At 39.4% G+C, this 24,446-nt stretch overlaps 2 protein-coding genes and 1 long non-coding RNA gene across 4 annotated transcripts; 2 read left to right on the top strand and 1 right to left on the bottom strand.

Annotated features, from left to right (window-relative positions):
- The first annotated feature begins 2,611 nt into the window (after positions 1 to 2,611).
- LOC118786632 lies at positions 2,612 to 7,624 on the top strand. The gene is made up of 3 exons (XR_005005353.1): positions 2,612 to 2,698; positions 3,736 to 3,833; positions 3,988 to 7,624. It is a non-coding gene; the product is annotated as an uncharacterized LOC118786632 (long non-coding RNA).
- Positions 7,625 to 13,719: 6,095 nt separating this feature from the next.
- nusap1 (nucleolar and spindle associated protein 1) lies at positions 13,720 to 19,283 on the top strand. 2 transcript variants are annotated; one of them, XM_036541785.1, is made up of 12 exons: positions 13,720 to 13,885; positions 14,345 to 14,404; positions 15,067 to 15,255; positions 15,384 to 15,540; positions 15,637 to 15,735; positions 16,009 to 16,121; positions 16,214 to 16,267; positions 16,467 to 16,630; positions 17,229 to 17,377; positions 17,531 to 17,653; positions 18,423 to 18,525; positions 19,187 to 19,283. In XM_036541785.1, exons 1-12 carry the CDS (start codon positions 13,811 to 13,813, stop codon positions 19,272 to 19,274), a joined length of 1,374 nt encoding a protein of 457 aa, XP_036397678.1. In that variant the 5' UTR covers positions 13,720 to 13,810; the 3' UTR covers positions 19,275 to 19,283. The 2 variants fall into 2 exon arrangements, with proteins under 2 accessions (XP_036397678.1, XP_036397677.1); XM_036541784.1 differs by having other exon boundaries at positions 17,229 to 17,392.
- A 561-nt stretch (positions 19,284 to 19,844) lies between these two features.
- On the bottom strand, positions 19,845 to 22,533 carry ndufaf1 (NADH:ubiquinone oxidoreductase complex assembly factor 1). The gene is made up of 5 exons (XM_036541794.1): positions 22,461 to 22,533; positions 21,476 to 22,031; positions 21,163 to 21,348; positions 20,282 to 20,356; positions 19,845 to 20,005 (listed from the first exon to the last, which is right to left on the bottom strand). Exons 2-5 carry the CDS (start codon positions 21,971 to 21,973, stop codon positions 19,865 to 19,867), a joined length of 900 nt encoding a protein of 299 aa, XP_036397687.1. The 5' UTR covers positions 21,974 to 22,031; positions 22,461 to 22,533; the 3' UTR covers positions 19,845 to 19,864.
- Between the last annotated feature and the right edge of the window lie 1,913 nt (positions 22,534 to 24,446).

Raw genomic sequence — 24,446 nt, 5'->3', positions numbered from 1 at the left:
CAATTCATTGTAATTAAGAGTGTAAACAGAGTCAATGTTCAGAATATATTATACACTGCTCATTTTTTATGATTATATTATCAGCTTGTCAGTTTCAGGTACTTTTAAGATGGGCATAATGCATTTGGGTTTGGTTTCTTTCTGTATATAAGTGAACAACTGGAAAGCGAAAATGTGCGAAGAAGAGTTAGTATAAACCTATGTGATTGTCTCCGTTGTAGATGACAGATATTTTAAGAATGGCCAGCAGCACTGCACTGATACTGTGGGAAATGGTCTTTTAATTATTTTTATCAATCAAAATGTGATTATCAGTTATACCTAACAAAGGACATGTGTACTGACCTGTGAATTATGTCAAAATTGACTGTAATGCAACTGGATTTAATTGAAATAAAACAAAAGTGCCATGCTTGCTAAACCCCCTTCCCTGTTATGTAATTTTAATACGTAAGCTTGGATGTTGCAGTCCCCTTTTTAAGATACTTAAACTTGCATCCACTCTTAATATTCGCATGGTAGTTACACCACCACTCAAATGTAATGTTGTCAGCACTCCCTTTAGTTTCCTTCTCTGTAACAAACTCATTCAGCAGATATTGGTATTTAACCTGTTTGTTGTACACAGAAACCATCAGCTGCATTGTTTTTTCTAGCAATAGTGATGGAAGCTGCAAGAAAACACAATTTATTGAATGTGTGGGTTGATCTGTCCTTTACTGCTGATTTCTATTTTGCATAGCCTATGCACTTCCAGTACTTTTTACTTTACAGAGCTCCTCCATGCAATGGTAAGCATTTTTGTATCTGAAAGGGGTTCTGTGCTTGGATATAGTAAATAGTAAACATTATTGAAGTGATGTAGTAAATGAGTACCACTGACTTCATCCTCTAATCTCCATTCCTTTTTTTATTATCAAATGTATATTGTTAGCAGTTTTTTCAAGGAAGGTAAGAAAAATATCAATAAAATTCAGTGGTGACATTCACAGGAAAGAAATTTAAGGGAGTGGCAACATTTTTAAAGCTCCAGAGATTCTCAATTAATTCCAAAGACCTAAGGAGATGAAAAATGGACTGAGAACAATTCAGATTCACCTCATTTGTCTTCCTAACAGGCTCTCCTAAATAAGCAAATGGTACAATAAGGCATAATACAACTCAAACCATACTCAGTTCTTATAAAATGCCTGAATTTTGCCAATATTAAGGTGTGAGTACTGCAATATCAATCCAGACAACATGGTAATGAATTTTCGGTTTCAGTCAGGTGTGAATGGAACAGTAAAAATAACATTTACATGCACATCACCCCGCAACATGATGGCCATATATAAATAAATGAACCCTCTGCAACAATTTGCAAGCAGCTAAAGGCAGAAAAGTATAAATAAAGATATACAAACAACAATGACACAATTACTTTTGGAAATTTAAGTCACAAGTAATAAACTATTCCAGTTCATTAACCAGAAGTGTTGTCACACAGGCCGTTGAAATTATAACTATGAAGTACTAATGTTCATATGCATCCACTTGGGCTTAGAGGCTACGGGGATATCAGCATCTACCTGGTATGTGTTAAAGGGTTTTGGTAGAATTCCATCATAGGTTTGGATGAAATACTTCTGGCATCGCTCAGTGTTATGCATAGGGTGTTAATGAGCAATGCTGGCATTTTGCCAGCAGCACTGGTGTGAGTGGTGTATGTTTAGGCCTACTTCTCACTAAACTTGAAGCATGCTGTGTTCAGCATTTCAGCATTGTACAGTGAAATATGCTTGTAATTATTGATGGGGTGCTTTCAGAAGTAAAAGAAACACGTTGCAGTCATGCTTCAAAGCCCGCATTAACTTTGTCAACACTGCATTCCATGACATTGGTGACAGTGAACGTTACTATCAATCTTGAGCTTTATTTTGAGTTTGGATGAGTTACATGGTGGCCTAATAAGTTACATTTGAATTTGAAAGCAAACTGTTAAACGCTGAATGGTATGTTCCGTAGATAATTTATTGTAAAATAGTCCAGATATTACTATGATATTACTACGATTATTAAGCCAGCCAGTTTGCCAGCCAATTCGCCGGTGTGCTTAAGACAGTTGTGTATTCTCTTGCCTAAAATGGAGCATATTCAAATACATTATCGCTCTATCATTATCAACTAGCGTTTCTGTACTAATTATAACAACAAAGACAGGTTGCTTCTGTGAATTTGTCTTTCACCTTCTCCTGCCTCGGGCAGACAAGGTCGTTTTCCAGCAGGAGACGCCTTAAATATTAATCTTTTATCAGCGGCATGACAGGAGCAATAAGTTAGTGAATGCACCAAAAGACTGCAGCCCTCTGAAAAGGTCAAACCTCGTTTCTTTCTCCTTTGTTCTACCAACGGCATGGTTCGGAATCGCAGAATACCGAGTGACCAATGACTTTGCGGGTCGCGAAAGAAAGGCGTTTTTCGAATCTTTTTTTACGATCCGTTTCACTGTTGCGAGCCCTGGATAGATTTCGGGGCGGGCGTTTACTCTTGAGTGATGGCTCAGTGGCGCAATGGGCGCACAGGAAATGTTCCCAGAGAGAGTGGTTCCAGTGCTGTGCCTGGCCACAATGCGGGTGTAAAATGGCGTAGAGGAGGATGTAGCGCGTTGGGGCAAGGGGAGTACCTGGCGAAGGGCTCCTGCCGCCAGCTAGGTAAGGTAAGGAGGACAACTAATGATATTATAGTAGCAAATGTATAGTGTTATTCTGCGCAATGTCGTTAGAACCAGTGTTACGATTATGTCTTGACTGTTCGCTTAACATTTGCTCTTCATTTTTAACATTGGGCTCATGCAGCCAAACGAATGCAGACGGCGCTTTGTTTACGAACACGCACTAAAACGGTAGCCTTGGTCACGTGATTTTCTAACGTTTGCGAATGCCAGCACAGGGATGTATTCCATCCGATCAGAGGTTATTAAGTGGAAAATCATGTTCATGCATTGCTTCTGTGGTTCTAGTAACATTTTCGTTATTTCCTAGCAATTTTACACTTGCATAAATGCAGCTATAGCTAAACTTTCCTTTAGCCGCTGGCTACTTTTATTTACTAACGAGCAGAATAGCGATTGTCTGTGTAACTACATAGCAAAGTATCCGATCGCACCCTATCAGATAATCCGGTAGTTGCATATTTAAGTAGCTACAATGATCCTGTCTGGGCTTGATACACGTAACAAAAACGGGATTCCTTCAACTCAGTTGTCATAGAAATGCTTACCATATCAACTAGATGGCAGTGTCAGCAATTGTGCACAGAACCGTATCATTTAGAAACAAAATGTATTGTTTAAATGTGAATTGTATCCATTAAGGCATGAGTTCGGTGTTTTCGGGGCGCCGGATCAGAAAAGTCTGTATTTCTTATTGCATAGTGCTAATTATCTCGTGAAAATCTAGCAATATATGGAATCAGAATATGAAACACGTCAAGTCGCAATTTCAAGTAAATAAACAATAAGTAAATTGTATTATCAACATATTACATTAAAAATATCATTTAAAATAAGATGATTCTACCCACAGTGATTTTGGAGCCAGCTTAGTTTGAAATGAACCCTTGAAACCTGAATGTTTTAATGTTACACTGTTGTTATTGTCTCATTCGTTTAGCAATCAGTTGTAACCTTCAGGAGGTCATCCTTTCGTGCCTTGGGTCATTGACATTGTTGTGCTCTCTGTTCTTTCCATTCAGACCATGCATCCTTTGCTGCTGCTACTGTATAAACGAGATGAGCCTCAAAACATGGAATTTTAGCACATCCACTGAGTTTCCCAAAGGAACTAGACAAGGTTGGTGTAAAATGTGTTCTGTGGTCAGATTATTTTCAAATGGGATCTTTAACTAGAATTAATGGCATTTGAATGTGCAAAAAACTATAGGTTTAAAGATATGCTTAATGTGTACTGCATTTTTCCAAGTATTTATTTTAAGTTCTTATTGTAGATGCGAAGTGAGTAATAGGTGTCGAGTCATACAGCCTCTCCAAGCACCCTAAGAAATCAAAATCCGAGGCCCTGTGGAGCTACCAGCCTGGAGTGATGGAGACTGAGAGGCCATGGATAAGTCTGCTGAGGTCAGTAGGAACCTGGGGAATCAGTAGGAATCAGAGTGCCATCCCTCGTCCCTCCGCTCAGAGAAGACTAATTGGAGAGTCCGCTTCCAGTGCCAGAGATACAGGCGGTGGACACGGCCAGGGCTAAATTGGCCCCTTTCAATATGCATTCCCTATCCTCTTCCCCTTCCAAAAACACTACTGCGCCCTTTCCGCACTCATGACAATGTCAGCCAGCAAAATCATCTTGTTTCCTCCCTCAACAGTATCAATCGTGTAATAACTGATTACAGAGTTCATTTTCAGAGGTGAAATGGAGCACTTTGAACATCAGATGTTGGCTGTAGGTGATAACTGCTTGAACCAATTGAACCATTTTTACCCTTTTCTGTGAAGCACTGCCAGTCAGCACTGAATGGACTGCAGTGAACATAATTTCAGAAAGTCTGACGAACTTGAGCGCTAAAGTCATAGAGGCTCCCCTTTCTCTGTGAAATGATTATTATTTTCCTAACCATATTAGCTTTGCAGACATGTAGAGACAGATTTAACCTGGCAGCATACTCCTTGTCCTTCCAAGGAGGATCACCCATTACCCAACAGGCATGCCAGCCCAGCCATTCACAGTCACAAGACAAGGTGCTGGTTGTAGAAATGCTCACGACCACGGTTGTCATTATTTATTTGTATGTTATTTGTATGTGACTCATAAAATGCTGGTTTTTAAGTCTGAGTAGTGTAGAAGTAGACTACTCAAACTTGGGGCAACTTAATCCTCTCATTCCCTAATTGTGTCTTGGAGAGAAAATGCTATAGAACCCATCCTGTCTAATAAGACCGGACACTGGCCTCTGAGAGTAAATGAGAATAGAGGCTGTTTGAGAACAAGGAAACTCTAAACATGTCTCTGTCTTAGTCAGTTTTGCACTGTCAGTTCTGATTTGGTGTGTGAAGGTAGACAAGCACATTCGTATTTACTGTTGGGTGTTTCATCCATTGCCTGCTATGTTAATCCCAACCCATGTGTCTAACATAAGGAGTATGCATTGGATGAAAAGTTACCCAAGATGGTTCTAATTTTTAGGACATTTTAGTATACATAAAAACCCATAACGTCTTTAAATTCAAGGCTGTAGTGGCAGGAGTGGTTACTTTTTACCATTTTACCTGTGTTAAGTGTATCCTGCACTTGTGCATTCGATCACTTCACCAACACTGGACCAGCTCCAGAAGCAGCATTCTGGTTTTTTTCCTTAAAATGGATTTGTGCAATACATTATTTCTTCCTTAACCCCTGTTGCTATTATAAATATGTATAAAATATAATTGTGAAACAAGTGACAAGTTGTTTAAAAACAACAAAATCACCAACGTCTTCCATTAAGAGATGTATAGTCCCATGCGCATTAGCTTACTAGCAGGACAGTAGTGCCAACATTATAACTGGCCATGCATGAGAGGTAGTGATGCATGCTGAATAAAATAATAATAGTAATAATATTTTTTAATTGTAAAAAGTGAAAATATAGCGACTCCCCTCTGACTGAGCATAGTTACTAACCAGGATGCAGCATCCTTTCTTACAACAGTCTGAGACTAGATTTCTAGGAGTGATTTCACAAATCTGTAGTTTTAAACCTTGAGCAGGTTACTTAAATTCACAATAGGACGTGTAAGATCTATGCCAAGGGAAATGCGGCTTTTGTTTGTGTGTTCATCTTGTGTTCCACTGTAGTTCCTTAAAGGATGTGGACACACAGTAGCCCCCTAGCATCTATCTGTAGAAAGATACAACACTTCTAATGTGATTTATATAAAGCCAAAATGTATCATTGTCATACATTGTTTTTATGTTTCAAACATTTTTTTGTATAGTATGTAGCTAACAATATAATTTTGTAATGTTTATATACTGTGTAACCCCCTCCATGCCTTCGCATGCATAATAATTCAATGTAGAAACATGCTGAGTTTAGTGAAGAACCATCTGTGGTTTTGAGAGGAGCCGATGTAGACTGAGCGGAATCCCCAAGCCCTTCTCACTCAGCATAAGTTTGCAAGTGTGAGATAACGCAGCAGCGCAGTTTTGAAAGCAAAAAGCTAGTGGAGGATATGAGAGGACATCTCTGAGACACATTTGTAAGTTACTTAGTACTGTCTAAGAGGGGAAGGTATGCTAGTTTTTAAGTCCTCAGCTCTTCCCCTCCTGGCATGCCAAGAAAGCAGCAGCTAAAACAACATTTAGTTTCACCTCTTGTGCATCAAAGATGACCCATTCCTGTTTGCCATATACACCACACCTTCTAATCTCTAATGATGATGTATACAGACAATTGAAGTGGTGTGTGGGAAAATATTAGTCATTTTTAATTACATCAAACTTAGCAGAGATGTTCAGTTATAAAGCAGAGTGAGCTGTGATATGTTGTCAACAAGTGGTGACTCTCCTTGTCAACTGAGACACATCTGTGTTGATTTGTTATGCTCCTCTCAGAGCACTTCTGTTTTACCCAGAATGCTTTACTGAAGGCAGAGGACTGTGTTCCACAGTTTGTCTTAACCTGTTGGAAATGTGAAAGTTTTATTCCAAGAAACAGGAGTCTCAGACATGATAGGGGATGTGTCTCCTGTGTTGGCATATTGCTAATGTTAGACTGTGGGCAAACAGTAGTTTCAAATTAGTATCATAGTATTAGGTAGAGTGTAGAATAGTCCTGAGGTTATGGAGTAAATAAAAATTACCCAGTATATTGTAATATAGACAAATACCTCAAGGTTTGGAATGCAGAATATCTTGATAGAATATCTCCAATGCAAACTAAGCCATAATATACATATATATTTATTTAGATCTTTAGCAGCAATAACAATGTTATGCATGGTTTTAGTGCCAGGGTGATTGTTGTTTCTGTGGAGTGGCAACTCTTAGCAAACTGTAGCTGTGGTTGAAATTTTGTAGGGAGGCAACTGTATTATGTATATCTGGCTTTAGAATACACTGGGGTAAGGAGTACTTGGTGATGGCATAGGGGATTACATCTGTATGTGCCAATTTTTAATAAACATACTCTTGAACTGTCCCTTGACAGGCTGCATTGTGCTGGTGTATGATCTAGCACAATGATTTAATTGTAATCTAAATATCAACATAGATCTTGGAATATGGATCAGAAAAAAATCTTCAGTTAATATTTTTATCTGTAAGCTGTTTGTATGGTGTGGATTTACTGATTTTTGCTAATCTTGAAATGTCTCATCTGTGTATTGCATATAATCAAAGGAAAGAGGAGTGTATTGTGAGTATATAATACTTGCATTGAGAGTCTGTAACGATACACAGCAGAAGTTGCCATCAAACTGCAACTTGGCATTCTAGGAACATGAATATAGGCAGAACAGTTTACCCTATGTTTCATGCATGTTTACATACTAAATGTTGTTTAGCTGTTTAAATGTAATCAATCTCACACACACACACACACACACATATACATATATATACATATGTATGTACATGCGTACATACATACATACATACATACATACATACATACATATATATCACACATACACACATCTTAAAATGATTGAAATCTAAATTGAAAGCAATAGGATTTATGTAGTGATCACATGTTGCACTTATTTTTGTCTTAAGGAATTAGCTCTGACACAAAACTGTATGTCCATTGTCACCACAGAGGGTCTATGAGATGGTGTGTAGGGACATGCCGCATGACAATAAATGGCAATCTGTACTTTACCATTGAGAAAGATGAAAATATTTGTTGTAATGTAAGATTGTTTTCATTTGTACTGAATCTTGTACAGTACTGTGCAAGTCTTTACTCCACACTTTTTCTCTCTGACAGTTTTGGGGGGGGGGGGGGGGGGTAGGGCTATGTCTGTACATACAGAATTTATGCACAGAATATATCCTAAAGAATGCAGGGAAGAGCCCTGTTCAGTGCATGAGAAGCAAAATAGGAAACATAGCAATGCATGCAATATTTGTGTCTATAAAACCATGATAGCTCTGATGGTTGTCATTTGTTATAAAAAAAAAAAAATTAAATAAAATAATAGGACATTCACTGAGTGCATATTTCAGTTCTACAGTTCCCAAAAGTTCCTCTAGACTGCCTTGCAGGACAGAGTACTCAAGTCTCTGCACAGCAAGTCACAGAAAGAAGAGGGAATGGATAGGGCAGTGTGTTCAGTAGGATGGTGGTGCTGGTAACTTGGGTTGCTCTTATTGCAGAATGGAGATGGTATGCATATATCTGATTATACAACCATAATAGGGGTCAGCTACATTTCAGTTCAGTCAATTCAGGGAGTGGATTGAAATGTAGTTAATTAATTGAGAGTTGCCCATCATTTTATATTAAGATTTTTTAAAATTATTGATTTGAATTTAAATTAATTTCTTGAATTGACTTCACTGAAAATGAACTGACTCCAGCTCATCTTGAAACACTGCATAAAATGATGCTTTAACAGCTTGAAGCAGTAGCATTTGATCCAGGGCTCAAAACACATAGTAGGGGCTACATTATATTCACTCTCTCATTTTCTAGAGACAAAAGTTCATAACCAGGGCTTATAGTGGATGCTCTTCGGTATAGAATAAAAAAACTTGCGCAGATAGGAGAATGAGGTGCCTTCATTTGAAGGCTACTCATTGTTATGCATGGGAGCAGTAAAGGTATAATTTAATTCCACTTTAGTTTGCCTAACAACTGAAAACATGTAGCATTTTTTTTTACATAGAAATCTATTCTACCATAGTATATTTCTATTCTTCTGTGTGGTATACAGGGCCACTAAGTCTTGAGAACAAAGTTCACTAGTGCTTTAAACTTTCATATTAAGACATACTGCCAGGACAACTGTATTCCCTTAGTGTTTGCACTCAGTTGTTTGGAGATGCCACTGTACAAAGGGTGGGTTACCTGTTTTCTAATTCCAATGTAATTATGCATGATGTTTGTCCCAGTATGTAAGATGTTCAGTTTGTGATTTTTACTTCACCTCATACTTTGTAAGAAATTAGTGACACACAAAACAATGTGACTAACCCCCCTCCAGTGAAATTGGTCATTTTCAAATATTTTACTTAAATGTTGTTGTAAAAGCACCAGTGAACGTTGCCTTATTGGAAGAATTCTTTGTGACAACACACCAGGTAGAAGACATTCACTTGCTCAGCAACAGAATGTTACTGGTCTATTGAGACTAGAGAAGCAACAGCTCTCTAAGCAGTAACAAGCAAATATAATTGGCATTGGAAATTCTGGTCCTGCCATTGTTGGCCAGGAAAATCCCATCACCAGAATCCCAGAATCAGTTTGTTCATGTTAACTGAATCAGTAGTATGCAGACCCCCTTGTGATAAATGATTTCTGACAAAAATGTTTCATGTCGACCATTGATGAAATACCTAGTGTGAGGTCATACATTCATTGTTTTGAAAAGTTGTGTTCTTTTTGATCTGTTAAGTTTTTCTTACAGATGTTTTGTGTTCAGAGTGGGAACCTAGCTGTAATGTCTTATTGAACCAAAAATAAAACACTACTGACTGGAGGGGGCCTTCAAATGAAAACGAACTTCACATGCCTTCATTTTTCTACACTTTTCACCATGGAGAGTTGACTGTATGTATGTTGGCTTGGGTTAAACTATGCACTACAGAGTGAAACATGGGAGAAGGGGGCATGCTGGGATGAGTTTCTCATTGGTGGCTTTGTAAAAACAGCAAACTGTATCAGATATTCAGCAATAAAAGCAGCATGGTGCCAATTGCAAACTGGTGGCTGTTCATCATTTGTGTGAGCCGTCGTTCATGTTGTACTTTCATTTAAGCAGTATCCAGTTGTCTTTAAATTATTAGCGAATAGAGCTGGTATGGGAAGTCGGCTGGTTTTGTAAAGACAAGGAGAACTGGTAAGATTAAAGACCTGCTGGACAACAGCTTTGTAATTGTACCAAAGTGGTTATACAGGGACATTGCCCTTTGAAACAGTGACCCCTAAAATGGTGAGATCACCAATCACTAATGGGATTATCAAAGGGATCTCTGAGGTGAGAGTGGGTGGATTGTTCCCAGCCCTGTCATGTATGTATGTTAAGAAATGCTACAGTCTGGTGCTGATGTCCACACATTAAAAAACATCCTTCAGAATAATATTTTATTGGTTAAGTGAAGACAATGGTTTTTCTGAACATGTATCAAAACAAAAGTGACAAATTGCAGGTCCATCTCCTACCTCTGCAGTATTGATCAATATTTTGTTCAAGGTAAAAGTCAGCACACATACAAACCTCATGTTGAACAAATAAAGAGTTAAACTTTTTTTTCCCTCTATATGGAATCACCTGCAGTTAAAAGAAATAGGTTCCAGCATAAACTAGACTGTTTTGAGTGACCTACTGTTCCAGTGGCTTACTTAACCTTCTGAACAGGATGTCTGCCTGATAACCAGCTTTTCGTGGTGGGTGCACTTAGGGTGAAGCTGTTCTGCCAGACAGAAAATGCATGTTTTGCTGGACACAAGTGACTTTTTCTAGCATCCTTTCAGTATTACTGCCCCTGAACTGGTCAACAACCAAGTTCCTTTATTTTACATGCATAATAACTATGGAATCATCCTCATTTTGAAACTTAACACCCAGCCATCACAACTGCCATTGAATGGTGCATGTTCAACTAAAATGAAGTATTGAATTGCATGTAAACAAAAAGGTGAGTTCTGTGCTAGTCAAAGATGAAGTAGACCCCTCCACACTAGCATGCTGGTGTCAACTGGTTACAGTCCAGTAAGATACTTTGCATTACACGCAAGATACTAACTTCCAAAAAGAAGAAGTGGATCAGATGCGCATTACACTGTGGGAGCGCAGAAGCAGAGATGGAAGTCCATTTTTAAAACATCCCACATTTATGATCAACCCTCTTCACTGGTGTTCTGTTCTTTCACCCTCCTCTCCATGACAGACAGGTGCTCCTCCAGAGCATCCATTTCCTGTTTCAGCTGAAGAGAGAGAACGAGGAAAAATCCGATTAATTTAGACACAAGCAATCCGTGAGAAAGTGAGGTAGAATGATCCCATTTTCCCACTAAAGGTTTTTGTGTGGTGCACAGATTGCAAGTAACCACAAGAAGAAGAACACAAGAACTGGAAATTCTGACATGAGGCAGAGAACAGAAGAGGCTGCTCAGCTGTCATGGTTCGGGACAGTGTGGACGTCACCTCCAGATCAGTGTGTTAACCACTGTTCCAGAGCAATAAAGAAAGCAAATGATGTTTGCTATGTTGCATTGCAAAGAGGAAGTAAACAAATGCTGACATAACCAGTGAAGGATGGTCCTCTTTGCAGGTCACACAGGCCCTGTCATGCCTAATAAAAAGTCACCATCAGGCCAGAAGAAGTGACTTGTTTCACCTAACCTTACAGGAGCCAAAGTGCTCCCTTTCTTTCCCAATTGCTGAAATTACTAAAAATAAAAAAGGGTAACATTTGCTAAAGTCATTAGTACCAGCACACTGTGGTTACATTAACTCTGGGCCTCAGGAGAGTTTTCATCGTAATCTGTGTATAACCAGCTGATTACCTAATCACAAATGTCAAGATATCCTTATGGTGTTAAATTAACATAAAGGACAATCCTGCAGGTAACGTGTCTCCATAGTCCTAACAATCTTAAAAGACATTTTATACTGTTTTAATGCAGCTATGTCTTCTGATATACCACAGTAGCATAGCTGCTACAGAAATTGATAAGAGTTCGGCTGCAAGTCCTTGAAAAGTGTAACCAATTCTCCTTTTTTAATAGAGTGGGGCTTTCTTACCATCACTATGAGCCTGTGTTCTTCACAGCCTACAAACTAAAAAATGACTTAGCCTGAGCCTCCTGTAATTAGCAGGTCACCTTACCTCCTTGATGTTTTTGCTGATGGCACTTTGTTCAAAATTCACAGAAGACGCTTTAACCATGGTGCCACTGCGTAAAATGTAACTGTAAGGACAGGAGTTAAGAAACAAGTTAAGAACTAGCATGTTCAGGTTGCTATTTTTTAATAACCCCCAATGATCTATTTCAGAAATGAAAAAGAACCAGTTAATATGTCTCCTACAAAACTGCCTTGGAACAGTCATTAGAGATCCTGCCAAGTTGGCTCGCAAAACTCTCACAATTCTCTCCGGCACAGGTACTGCGTTAGCCATTGTGGTGGAAAGTAGTACTTTTACTTCTTCATTACTCCAGCGATGCTCACCAGTTGATGTTTTCTTTATGCAGAAGAAAGAGGCCGCGAAGTGCTGCTAGATGCTCTGAAGCGGAGTAAGGTACTACACCCACAAAACAGTGACACCCTGAGCAGTAAAGAGATTTGTACGTACTAAAAAAGAGGAAGAAAAAAAAATCACATATTAATGCTTATGTAGCTACCATAAGTGTGATTAATATAAGTGCATCTCAAGTCAACCCTAAACATATTACTTCACTTACCACCCAGCCAAATGACCCTCAGGTCTGAACTCCAGCTCGTCCTTGACAACCACATCCTTAGTTACACCTGTTGAGAGGAATATAGTAAATACCTGATTATCATTAGCACACTACCCGTACTGTAACTCACCCAGTCGCTTTTGTGGCAGGATATCCCCAGGTAATCCAGTTCAACTGCTAAACCTGTTTTACTAAGTCAACTACCTTGTGAAATAAACTATCCACAGAAATACTTTGTTCTTTTATGTTTAAGCACGTGTTGCTAAATCCCGGATTGTAGATTATTTACAAAGATTTGTTCTATTCTCTGTCCAGTAGAACATGAACAAGCTATCTGAAATGACAAAAAAGACTGGTTAGAATTTGATATCAACTTGTACCGTATTTCACGACAGTGGTATTGGCTGCTGTACCTGATTGTTGTACCCATTTATTAAATGAGTGGCTGTTAGCAAGCTAATAATAATAATTTATAAATAGCATCATGAATGCAGCATAGCGTTTTGATCCTTTAAGAATGCGATATTCCTGACACCGAGCCAGCCGCTACATAACCAGCTAGGTACTCACGAAGACAGATGACGCAGTTCAGGTGTTTCTCCTCGCCACACACTTCAAGAGAGTCCCCCCACACTACATTGCAAACACCGCAATGCAAAACCATTGCATTCTGGTAATCGACTCGAGAAATATACTGTTGTTTCAAGTCATCCAGGCTTGTAACCAGGCTACTGTAGTTCGTGGTTTCATCCACATGTATTCGTCCACCTGCGATCACAGAAAACAGGGATGAATTTATCGTTTCGTTCCCAAAACTTTCCGAAGCCATGCCGTCCGTATTCGATATTCTATTGCCACACACAGTTAGCTCAACAGTTAATCCCGCCTTTGTGTTCAAAACGCACTGTTGTTGGACGTCATTGGACTGTTATGTGTCAATCTCTTGGCTATCCAATAATAACTCGGAACATAATTCATTAAGTGCAAACAAACTAAAAGGATCTATGATAGGATAAGAGAGAGTTCCGCCTTCAAATGCTCTACCAATCAAATGACGCAACAGGTCATTTTTTGAAATGTGTTTTAACCGTTCGGCGCGATTACATCCAAATAAACACGGAGCGAAGGGGGTGCACTTAATCGACTGGAATTGGATTTAATTTGATCAATTTTCTGTTCATTGTTGAAAATCTGGATTTTCGAGATGGATTTGGATTCGCTCAAATATGCAGACATGCAGCGGCTGGCAAAAGATGTTGGACTAAAAGCAAATATGAAGGTAGGCTCTTTGGTTTGGAGGCTGATTGGACGCTAGAAGCAGCAAGATTGCTCGTTAGCTGCTAGCGGCGAAAAACTGTTGCAGTTATGCTTCCAATGTAATGAATAACTAATTGCCAGGATACCGTATGAAGGAGACGTTTTTATCGAAACAACTAGCAAACAATCGTGTTAGACAATCAGCTGTTAGCTGGTAGGTATCGTTCGTTCAGTTTTTTTTTTTTTAATTCAGTTTAGGTTTTTTTTTTTTTTTTTGCTAACATTATTGTTTTGTGAATAGCTAGCAGTAGCGTCGACAATATGAAAAGATGTTTTTCGTTCGGACAGCTATTCAGTTAACTTGTAAGTCTAGCTTGGAAGGTATGACTTATTTTGGGTTGTAATCGGATCCAATGCGGGTGGACCTCTTGACATGCCTTACTAAACAGCTGCCGGACGCTAACTGTTTTTCCCTCAACAGGCTGAAAAATTGTTGAAAGCGCTAAAGGAGTATTATCAACATAAAGACCGTGAAGAAAATGTAAGTTTTTTTTCCCCCAAAGAGATGTAAGAGCATCCTTTCATCCCAAGACAAGCTTTGCATACCCTAATACTTGTTTTGTTCCTCGTGGTTGTTATAACATTATCACGTGCGATAGAGCTGGTAATTGAATTCTGAGCTGTATTTAGCATGGTAGCTACATTGTAGGTTCTGTGTGACAGAAATGTGTAGGTGGAGCTTGTGCTGATAAAAACTGCACGTGTGCATAGTACAGTGTGATTGAGATTGACGCTCACACCTGCCTCAGCTCTTTCCACTGTTGCGAGAACCTGCGCAGGGATACAGACTAAACGATGTATGGAAGGTCATGTGGTTAAGGCTGTTGAGGAGTGTGTATGTTCCCTCATTGGTTGATCTAGTTTAGTTTATGCCTCTGATGGCTGACGTTCCGTTTGGAACGCATGGAGCTGAGAATGCACAGTGGGAAGTTAGTGTTTTTTGTAGTGTCGCTGCAAAGTCCACTGTGCATGAGCCAGCCGTACAAGACAGCCAGCCTAAAGAAATTGTCTTATTTTGTTTTCAGTTTCAGGGAAAAGGCTATCCTCATTGACTTTTTTCAGTTGCAGCAGTAAACATATTTTGTAGTAGTTATTTTTTAAATGCAGTTGTAATGCAAAACTATGATTGATTTATTGATACAGACTGATGATATCGGGGAGGTTAGTGAAGAGACTCAGGACACCAATGTCAGCGAGCTTCCACCACTGTGTGAAGGCAAAACATATGTCACCAAGCGTCGTAATAGAGGTCAAAAGGCAAAGAGGAAACGAGCAGAGGAAGAGGAGGATGGAGCTGAAAGTGACCTCAACGTGCTGCAGACTTTAATGCAGGTACAGCTTGGGTTGACCACTCTGAGGCAGAAAGAAATGCATTCTTTCAGAATTATTCATTTATTGCATAAAGTTTTTCTACCGTAACTTGTAGAAAAAGTTTGATTCAATCTTTCTGTGTTTTTAAGACTGATGAGGAATTGGGCAAACCAACTGAAGGACAGGAGAGCTCTAAGAGGAGAAGAGTGTCTGTAGAGGAGGATTCTGGGATAGGACACCCCGTGGTGGATGGAAACTCAGGACAGACAAAGCTGCGGCCCAGTGCTGCAGAGAGGACTGTGGGAGGTACAGTATACCTTTGATTGCAGCTCATTAGTCTTTGTAAGGATCTCTTCCCGTGTATGTAAAACATTTCTTATTGTTTAAATCTTTTCTTTGTAGGGGTGGATCAGAAGCCAGTGCGACCTGCTGGGAAAATCCCTCGCCATGAGGGGCTCCTCAAAAAGACCACCAGACCTGTGCTGAAGCCAACCACACCAAGTAAGATCACGTAATCAAGTAACTGCATCACAAATATGTCAAGGAAAAAGTATTGCATGACATATTGTTCATGCACAGCAAACTGCTGGGTCCAGCTGCAGAGACTGACTCAAGAAAGTCAGACGAAACCAACCTTTTATATCCATCAGTCCAACAGATATGCAGCATAACCTCAGAATAAATCTTTGTGTAATAAAACTGGAGCTTTAATATAGCATGAATTCAGCTTTTAGTGTTGTTTCCAAGCACTAATCATGCCATTTCATTTCCTAGACTTTAAGAAACTCCATGAGGCTCACTTTAACAAGATGGAATCCATCGATTCATATGTTCAGAGGAAGAACAAACAGATGGAGGTCCTAAGGAATTCAGTAAAGGAATTAAAGGTGTTGTCATAACTTGTGCAAACCCGTAATTATAGTGACTTATTGTAATACGCGGTGAATCTGAAATCCTTTCTCCTGTACTTTTTTTATAGATGCTTTCAGAGAAGGCCAGCATCCTCAAACCAGTGGATAAAAAAGTAGTTACGGTCAGTACTCCTTCAGGGTTTCTAAGGAGAGCTGTAAATCCAAAGAATGGTGTGGGGAGATTAAATACTGTACCACAACAAGCACAGACATTTAACCTGAGTTTGGATCAGATGGGAGGGAGAAAGCTTGGGCATGACTCGTTTGAATTGATGGCATCAGGCGCTTTGGGCAGTGACAGTCATATTATGTACTCTCCAGAAGTCGAATCTGAGTCGCACCTCGATGTTCAGCCCAGCAACTCAAGAGAGGAAGTCCATCTCTGACAAGCGCAGGCTCACCCAACTCTCTGCCAGCAAACCTGCGCTGAAGAACAGCGAAACCTTCAAGCCCACCGTCCTGTCCACGCGAAGGATCAATGTCAGGTTAGACATTTGACCATTCACCATGCCCAAATATGAGGTTTCAGTCCTGCTGAGCCATTTTCATATAGGTATTTTACTGATGAATGGAGTGTTTTTTTTTTTTTTTTTCCGCTCCTGTCAAATTCACTTGATATTTCAATTTTGTATGCAATTTTGCATATTATCATTGACATGACCAGTTATTGATGGCTATAAAATGAGTCTTGCGTGCTTGTACTGTGTTGAAAGGTCCACTTCAGTCTCTGTTTAGCATACTTATGTAGCTTAGTGGTGCCCTGTACTCTTCCTGTCAATACTATCAGGGCATGTAAGCCTCCACTGTTCTCCCTTAACAGCGTTTCAGAATTTTTTTTTTTTTAACAGCAGTGGATTGGCAGATATGGTTAGGAAGTCAGAATCAGCCTAGAAAAGCTGTTAGTGCACTCCTATTTGACTATAATGGCTAAATCCTGTACTTGAGGTTGTCAACTATTGTGATTAGTGTGGGAATGACTTACACCTTCTTATCACTTAGCGCTGCACACCAGGCTAATATGTTCATTTCCTCCCATAATTCTGTTTTGTGGAAATGTCACCACTTATGCCAACATTCCTGCAGGTTTTCGCAGATGACGGAGGACAACGAGCACAAGCGCTCCCTGGTGAAGACACCTGCACGCATGTCACCCCACGTAGAGCTCATTACCACCCCCAAGGCTGCAGCTACTGAGCGGGTAAAGACAGAAGCCAGCAAGCCTGCAATCTCAGGTACCAAGACACCAGGTAATGAACCAGAGTGAACCACTAGATCGTATGGACTCTCAAGAAGCAAAAAATTCTTGTTACACATAAATTTAAATGCATTAATCATTCCACATTTTAACCTGTTACTCAAACTGCTTTTTTTTTTTTTTTTTTTAGGTGCGACACCATTTGTTTTCAAAGGGAACACTAGCATGTCCAGCACGCCAGGGACAAACAAGAAAAATGCTTTTGACCTGAAGGCCAGCCTTTCCCGCCCACTTACCTACCAGCCACACAAGGGTGAGCCCCCAGCATTTCTGTATAAACCCAGCTAAACAGATTTTAGGTGTTCTTGTTTGTACCAATGCATATTAAATCTATAATCAACTGTTGAATTTGCTGAAATTCACTGTTACTGAAAATCTAGTAAAGCTTTGGTATACTAAATGGTACTTTTGACACAAATTTAACAGTAGCCAGCTAGCCATGAAACATTTGAACACAGCAGTGATTTTTTTTTAGTAAATAGTACAGTAGTTATTGTTTATTATTAACAATTAATTTTGTTTGGTTGCATTTGGGCCTAGGATGTGATTTCATGTATTTATCACTCAATGACAGTATTCATCCAGGTGTCAATGGGAAGCAACAGTTTGCTTGTATGTAACATATCTGTCATTAGAAATAGATTTGTGAACATCTCCAGTGTCAATGCTCTTACTCTCACAGTAAGTCTGTTCAGGACTGCAATTTGACATTGGGATTTCCTTTATTTTTCTTTGGTTCCTTGATCTTTTTGACAAGTGGCTACTGCTGATACAAAAGAAGAATTGAATTTTCTCATGTAAACTAGTTTTTACAGCTCAGTTCAAGTACAAGGTGATCGACTAATGTCATTTCATTGAAATGGTTGCCCAGATTTAAGGGGTCGATATGAAGAAATTTTTTTTTTTTTTTTTTGCATGGGGCATATGGAATAAGCATATCCAGTGTGCTGGGGACCAGAGTTCAGCAACACTGCTGTATACCCCAGCTCAGCAGCCCATGTATGTTGTGATTATTCACACAGGAAAGCTGAAGCCATTTGGGGTGACTAAGGAAAACGCAGCTCTCAAGCCTCAAACCGCTCAGTCACACCAAAAGAATTACAAACAACACCAAGTTCAGTCAAGGTAAGTAGGTTCGATTGTAATATTTACTCTGCATAAAACCTGAGTTAGTGTTGTTTGCATTTCAGGCAAGAATCCCTTAAATTAAAGGCGCTATTATCTTATATAGTTGGAGCTACAGAGAGCATTACTGTAACTGCATTCCCATGCGGGGTTACATGCCTCTTCATTTTAGATCTTGTTGATAGAACAAAATAATTTTTCTGAGAACTTCCTTCCCTAAGACCAAGGTTGTGTGAACATTTGGACCCAAATAGAATAAATCTATTCCTTGTGAAAATAAATACACAACAGTATTTTTTTTTTTAAGTTGGAGCAACATTTCTTGCACAACTTAGGGTTGATAAGTTGAATTAGATACATCTAGTAAGTGTGTTAGCTTTGAGATTCATATGTTTTAACAACTAGTATTAGTGGCTGCTTTTCAAGTTGAATCCAAAGCACATACATCTTTGTTAAATGCATTTTGTCCACATCATCTAAACTAGTTAGCAAGACTGATTGACCCATGGCTAGCTGTTTCATTGGAGGACACCAAAATCATTTTAGTGTAGTTAGTTTTTACATGCAACATTTATCAACATGAAGTTAATTGAGATGGCATCACAATTTGGCTTCCAGTTATGACAATGAGTGCATAATGTAAATGTTTTAATTGTTCTAGGGATGAGAGGCGCAAAAGACACACAGAGGACAGGAAGCAGAAGAAGGAGATGATGATTGGGGCCAGGAGAGGCTTGGTCATGGCCTGAGAGTTGAAGAACTGTAAATCCTTGTATCAGTCCATTTTAAAAACCTTGTCTGTACATGTTAGTGCATTGTGTCTGTGCTCCTTTTCTGCATCCTTAATGGTTCTGCAAACATTTATCTAGCGCTGGTTTAAAATGCAGTATTCTTTTTTTTTTTACTCCACAATGAATCATCTGAAATTGCGTTTCATATTGTTAGAAAGAACATACTTGTATGTACATGTTCTTGTGTTTAGGTGATTGATGTAGTAGTTGTTAAGGTGCAAGTGTATTTTTTTACATTTCCAGAAGCAACATCTGCTGGTATTAAAAAAAAATTGTATATACAATGTTTTCTCCTGTACTCCTTCAATACATATTCACACTGGCTTTGCTGCATTTACTTATAGTTAACACTGAAAATCAATGTTGTATGGTGACCTTCCACTACAAAACACTGGGTAATATCCAAGCCTGTGTATGAAACTCTAGAATTCTAGAACTAAACTGCTGGAAAGTTTCTTTGGAACCTCTGCCATCCCTGAAAGGCAATGACAAAGGAGAAAGCTTTTGTGTTTTCTGATGCTCTATCCCTTGATCCATGTTAGCATCTCTCAGACCTCTGGGTTCCTTTTGTACAGCTCATAAGCAAACTCCTCTGTGTGTGCGCGGTCATTACAAAGGGCAATGAAGTCAATCTCTAGTTGGAATGGTCCATCAGCTTTGTCACCTAGGGTGAATCCAATTGTGTTCACCTGAAAAGGAAAAAGCACAAATCAGGGGCTAGCAGCATAGACAGGCCTTGCAAGGCCATTTGCATAGACTGTCTCCAGTAACTTTCTGTTGGAAAAAAAGTGTGAACCTATTGGAAAGACTGCTTACAATTTTTGAAAAAACTTGCTGTAACAAATTACTTCTGTATTTTGCTTTCTGTATAGAAGCCTAAATGATGGAGTGATACTGAGGACAAACTGACATGGGGAGGCCATGTTGGTGCAAGCTGATCTGTTTGGCATGAAAAATTCACTGACCTTGTCCAACCAAAGACAGTACTGCTCATCTTGAATTCTCCCCCGACTGGAGAGGAAAAACTTGGAAAAAGGGATCTGTAAAGTCATACCACACTTTTAGGTGATTACACGTTACACCAACACGGAACAACTGTATCACACCTAATCCAAAATTCAGTTTGCCTATAGTCTTCATGCTACGTGTTGATCAAACTAATATTAATCACGCTTTTGCCATTACCTTTCCTCAAATCCCACTATGTAGTGGTTTTGCATATTTAATGATCTCAGTGATGACATTAAATATTTCGGAATCACTCTTTGTGAGCATTCATATGAGATTTTTGAACTCTGGTCATCCTCAATGACACCAAAGTATATATACTATACTACATATATATATTAAATATTGAGTTCAAGATCAACCTCTAAGTAGTTGTCTTGAGTCATGTCTTTGTGGTGTGTGTCTTTTTGAGAAATTGAGAAATAAACCATGATTTTAAAAACTAACCTTGTTAGCTACTTAATTAGACCACAGCCAAAAACATGCAAGACATAAGTTCACATTCTTCAGGTCTGCTTATTAAAATTCTAATATCCAGACAATGACAGTCTCATAGTGTTTCATTATTGCCTTGGATCAACATCCCTGTCACCTGTTCTATAAGTGCTATGAATCTTACAATTGCCTTTGCTTTTGAATAAAACCTACAGTACTGTAGTACACTACAGTATAGCTCAATGTTGAAGCAAATCTAGTGTAAAGTGATATCAAATAATCATACATTATCAATATTCTGAACATTTGCAATGTAGCTGACATTTGTTAAAGGTACCTCTGGTTCAGAAATTTCTGATGGGACCTGTCCCCTTTACCCCGCATATGTACACAGCATACGCACCCTGACATCCTGCCAGTACGGCCCGCCCCTTGTGTACAGGAAGTAGTTGTACATGTCATCCTGCTGGTGGGAGAAGTAAGTCTCTGCTGCAATATTTATCATCCATGGCCTCCCATCACCGCGGACACGCAAATGCAACGTGTTGAAACTAGACCAATCGTAGTGCTTTTTCCTGTCAAAAGAAGCCTGCAGGAGAAAATCAAATTCTCCAGTTAGTGAACTCTTCTTTGCCTGTTCTTTCAGATGCATGATACAGAAAAATTTCCCTCGCGTCTCACCCCCCCAACCCCCCCTTGATAAACAGTGTACCTACCAGTGGCTGCTTGGAGCGTAATGTACAGTATCCGCTGTAACGTGTCTCTCCATCCCGAGGTGGTGTTGAGCACAGGGTGCCATACAGCAGACAAGTGTTGTTGTTTCTACCCAGCTTCAGGTAGGCCTCACTGCGGCCTCCGATCTCGCGATCTGTGGAGACTATCCACTGGTCCAGGCTTTCCTGCCCTCGGAACTCCCACATCACCCGAGTCTGTTCCAGCAAATGTTCATGGAGTGGCCGTCCCTCCGGACCCTCAAAGCGCTGTACAATCTCATCCTTCAGCAGCCCAAAATGCTTCTGTATACCCTCGACACCCTTGGCAAAGTCGAACCGTATCTTCTTCCATGGTGGGGTGTTATCCCGGGGCTGGCCCGGCCGCCGGTATTCCCCATAGAATGTCTTTTTTCCACGCAACAGGGGACAGAAAAGTGGAGGAAGTATCAAGAGACGCCCCCTGTGGGGGGTTCCAAGCAGCCTCACAGGAGTCAAAGCCATAATGCATTCAATTTAATGGCTGTATGCAGTAAGATCTTCGCACCTTTGCGTGAGGGACCTTAATGCGGGAGGGAGGAAAGGGGGGGGGGGGGGGGATATAAAATGAGTTATTTATATCCAGCAACTTACTTTTTTAAATGACGTAAGGTGGCGTACTAGAACAGACGCTTCCAGCATTCTAAAGCTGGCACAATTTAAGTCAACCGCCAAAAGCCGTCAACGTCCTGTATTAAACATACTAGTTCAGTTCTAGTCCGTAGCTGGCTATCTGTTTGCATTTGTTAGCTCATGGTGACACAACGAATATTAATGGAAAGCCGTGAAGGGTATGATGTCGTTATTTCTGATATTCCGAGCAGCCGTCTAGGTAGCATTCACCATTATGAATTCTAAAACAAGGAAGGTGTATAAACTGGGTCTATAGGTGTGTAGAATAAGAGAGTGAAGTTAAGTGAAATATTCCGTAATACCAACTATCAGTACGTACCTGGAAAACGGTGACATCGATGGAACACTACGGGTAATACGACAGAAGTACCTGGTCCGTCGTTTTAAGCGACCCTTCACGGAAACATCATTGAGAATGCGTTGGTTCCACAAGCAGTAGTACCACAGTGATCGTATTTTTCATAACACACACTGACAGTGTTGCCCATACCATTGTTAAAGCTAAAGAATATTAATTTGGGATATGGTGTGAACTGTCGCGAAACCTAAGTGAGAGCTCAGCTAGAATGGAAACCTGCATACACAATAGGTCCCTGAGACCAAGATTAGGAAACTCCGCATTAGATCAGTTCGGTGAAGAATGCCTTGGGTGAAAGATATGTGCAAACAAGCACATGTGAGTTCTGGGAAAAATTTGAAGATTACTATTGCATGACCCTGGGTTTTAAAAGTGCATGCTTTCGCAGCCAACCTTTGTCTAGAAAAGATAAATGATTAGCATAAATGGTATGACATTTTGCTTTGATTCCACTGATTTTGGTTTTGGTATTAGTGCATAGCAACCCACAAGCCAACCCGTATATCTAGTTTGTTTCAGATGAGTTAGGCTTTTGTCATTTTGTCTGATGTTTGTATGTTTTTATGGTGCTTATTTCCATATAAATCAAATGAATTCTATTCATTATATTCTATTCCATTAATTGTAAAGCCTCCTGGTTGGGTGACACGTCCTAAAACAAGTGTCCTATTCCACCGTTTTCCCACTTTCAGGGCTCATAGCCCTGAAAAATTAATGTAACTGTACTGCATGTATTAACATTTGTAATATTATCTTCTTGTGTTCAATATTAGGTTCAGATGTTATTTTCTTGTAATGCAAATTGTTCTGAATAAGGATGTCCACAGTAATGAAACTGTAATAGCCTCAGTTGGTTCTTATCATTTCACTGTAACTGTTGCTGTCATTAAAGCTCAGCACTTTCCAAAAGCCAATGGATAAGACTGCTTTCTGAGCCCAAGACGCCATGTTGGAGTGGCTGCAGCAAGGCAACACCATTCCCAGTCATGTGAAATGTATTTGTCCACACTTAAGGGGCAAAAAATAGCATTTGGTCGATTTTGGTGAATTCTGGGACTTACACTGTCATGTGAAAAATAGGCATTAAATTGATGCACCCATGTCAGAGCATTGCATAAGAAAATACCCAGAAAAAAATAACAAGGCTGACAGGTAATGACCACTACTACCACATGGATCACCAAAGATGTCCTTCAAAGGATATACTTTCACAGCTGTCCTCTAGTACATGCCCTTTCTCATTCTGTTGTCTGCTATTTTCACTCTCTGCCTTCCTTTCATTTCTAGTATAGAATAATTATAACAGAGTGAAACTAAACAGACTGAGCAGGAGGTCTGTGTTATGCTATGGGCATGACAGTGTTTTCATAAGTGGCAAGGTATTCATTGGGGCCAAGCACAAAGGTTTTGGGAAACCTCTTGATTTTGTTCACATTTTATTTTTCTTTTCATGCAGTTTACCAAATGCTCATGAAGTTTTCCAAGCAAGTAGTGAATAGAGATTCAAAAATTTCTCCAAAGTTAATATTTATGGGTTAAAGAACATAAATGTTATGAGACCATTGAATTATTAAACAATGGCTTGTAGCAGGTAATCTGTAATAATATAATTATATTATTATTATTTATTATTGTTGATGATGAGTATAATGGAAATTACACCTCTAAGACTGCTTGGTTTTGTGACATGCAGCTGTCAGTAATTTGTCCTTTGGAAGGTCATCTTCAAATATTATTATGCATCACACTTATAATACCAGTCATAACTATTTGTTGTGATTTTTTGCTGCTCGTAGCTATGTATTTCATTGTTATAGACTGAGTAAATAGATAGCTTTTCAAAACAAGAGAAAAGCTGATTTGATCCATGAACATCTTTTTATATGGTTTTGAAATCAACAAAGACAACAAAAACCATTGGAGATTGTAGACCTTGGGCCTTGTAGA

Source organism: Megalops cyprinoides, chromosome 12 (assembly GCF_013368585.1).
Source record: "Megalops cyprinoides isolate fMegCyp1 chromosome 12, fMegCyp1.pri, whole genome shotgun sequence".
In the NCBI taxonomy this organism is placed as follows: domain Eukaryota; kingdom Metazoa; phylum Chordata; class Actinopteri; order Elopiformes; family Megalopidae; genus Megalops; species Megalops cyprinoides.
Note: the sequence above shows the minus strand (reverse complement) of the source record. Positions and strands in the feature narration are given on the sequence as shown.

Bases quoted from the DNA above. Each gene is read 5' to 3' on its own strand.
- nusap1 (XM_036541784.1), top strand. From the start codon at position 13,811: ATGGATTTGGATTCGCTCAAATATGCAGACATGCAGCGGCTGGCAAAA. The intron at 15,256-15,383 runs GTACAGCTTGGG...TGTGTTTTTAAG, and splicing joins TGCTGCAGACTTTAATGCAG to ACTGATGAGGAATTGGGCAA. The intron at 16,122-16,213 runs GTGTTGTCATAA...CTTTTTTTATAG, and splicing joins ATTCAGTAAAGGAATTAAAG to ATGCTTTCAGAGAAGGCCAG.
- ndufaf1 (XM_036541794.1), bottom strand. From the start codon at position 21,973: ATGGCTTTGACTCCTGTGAGGCTGCTTGGAACCCCCCACAGGGGGCGT. The intron at 21,349-21,475 runs GTAGGTACACTG...TTTCTCCTGCAG, and splicing joins TACGCTCCAAGCAGCCACTG to GCTTCTTTTGACAGGAAAAA. The intron at 20,006-20,281 runs GTCAGTGAATTT...TTTCCTTTTCAG, and splicing joins ACTGTCTTTGGTTGGACAAG to GTGAACACAATTGGATTCAC.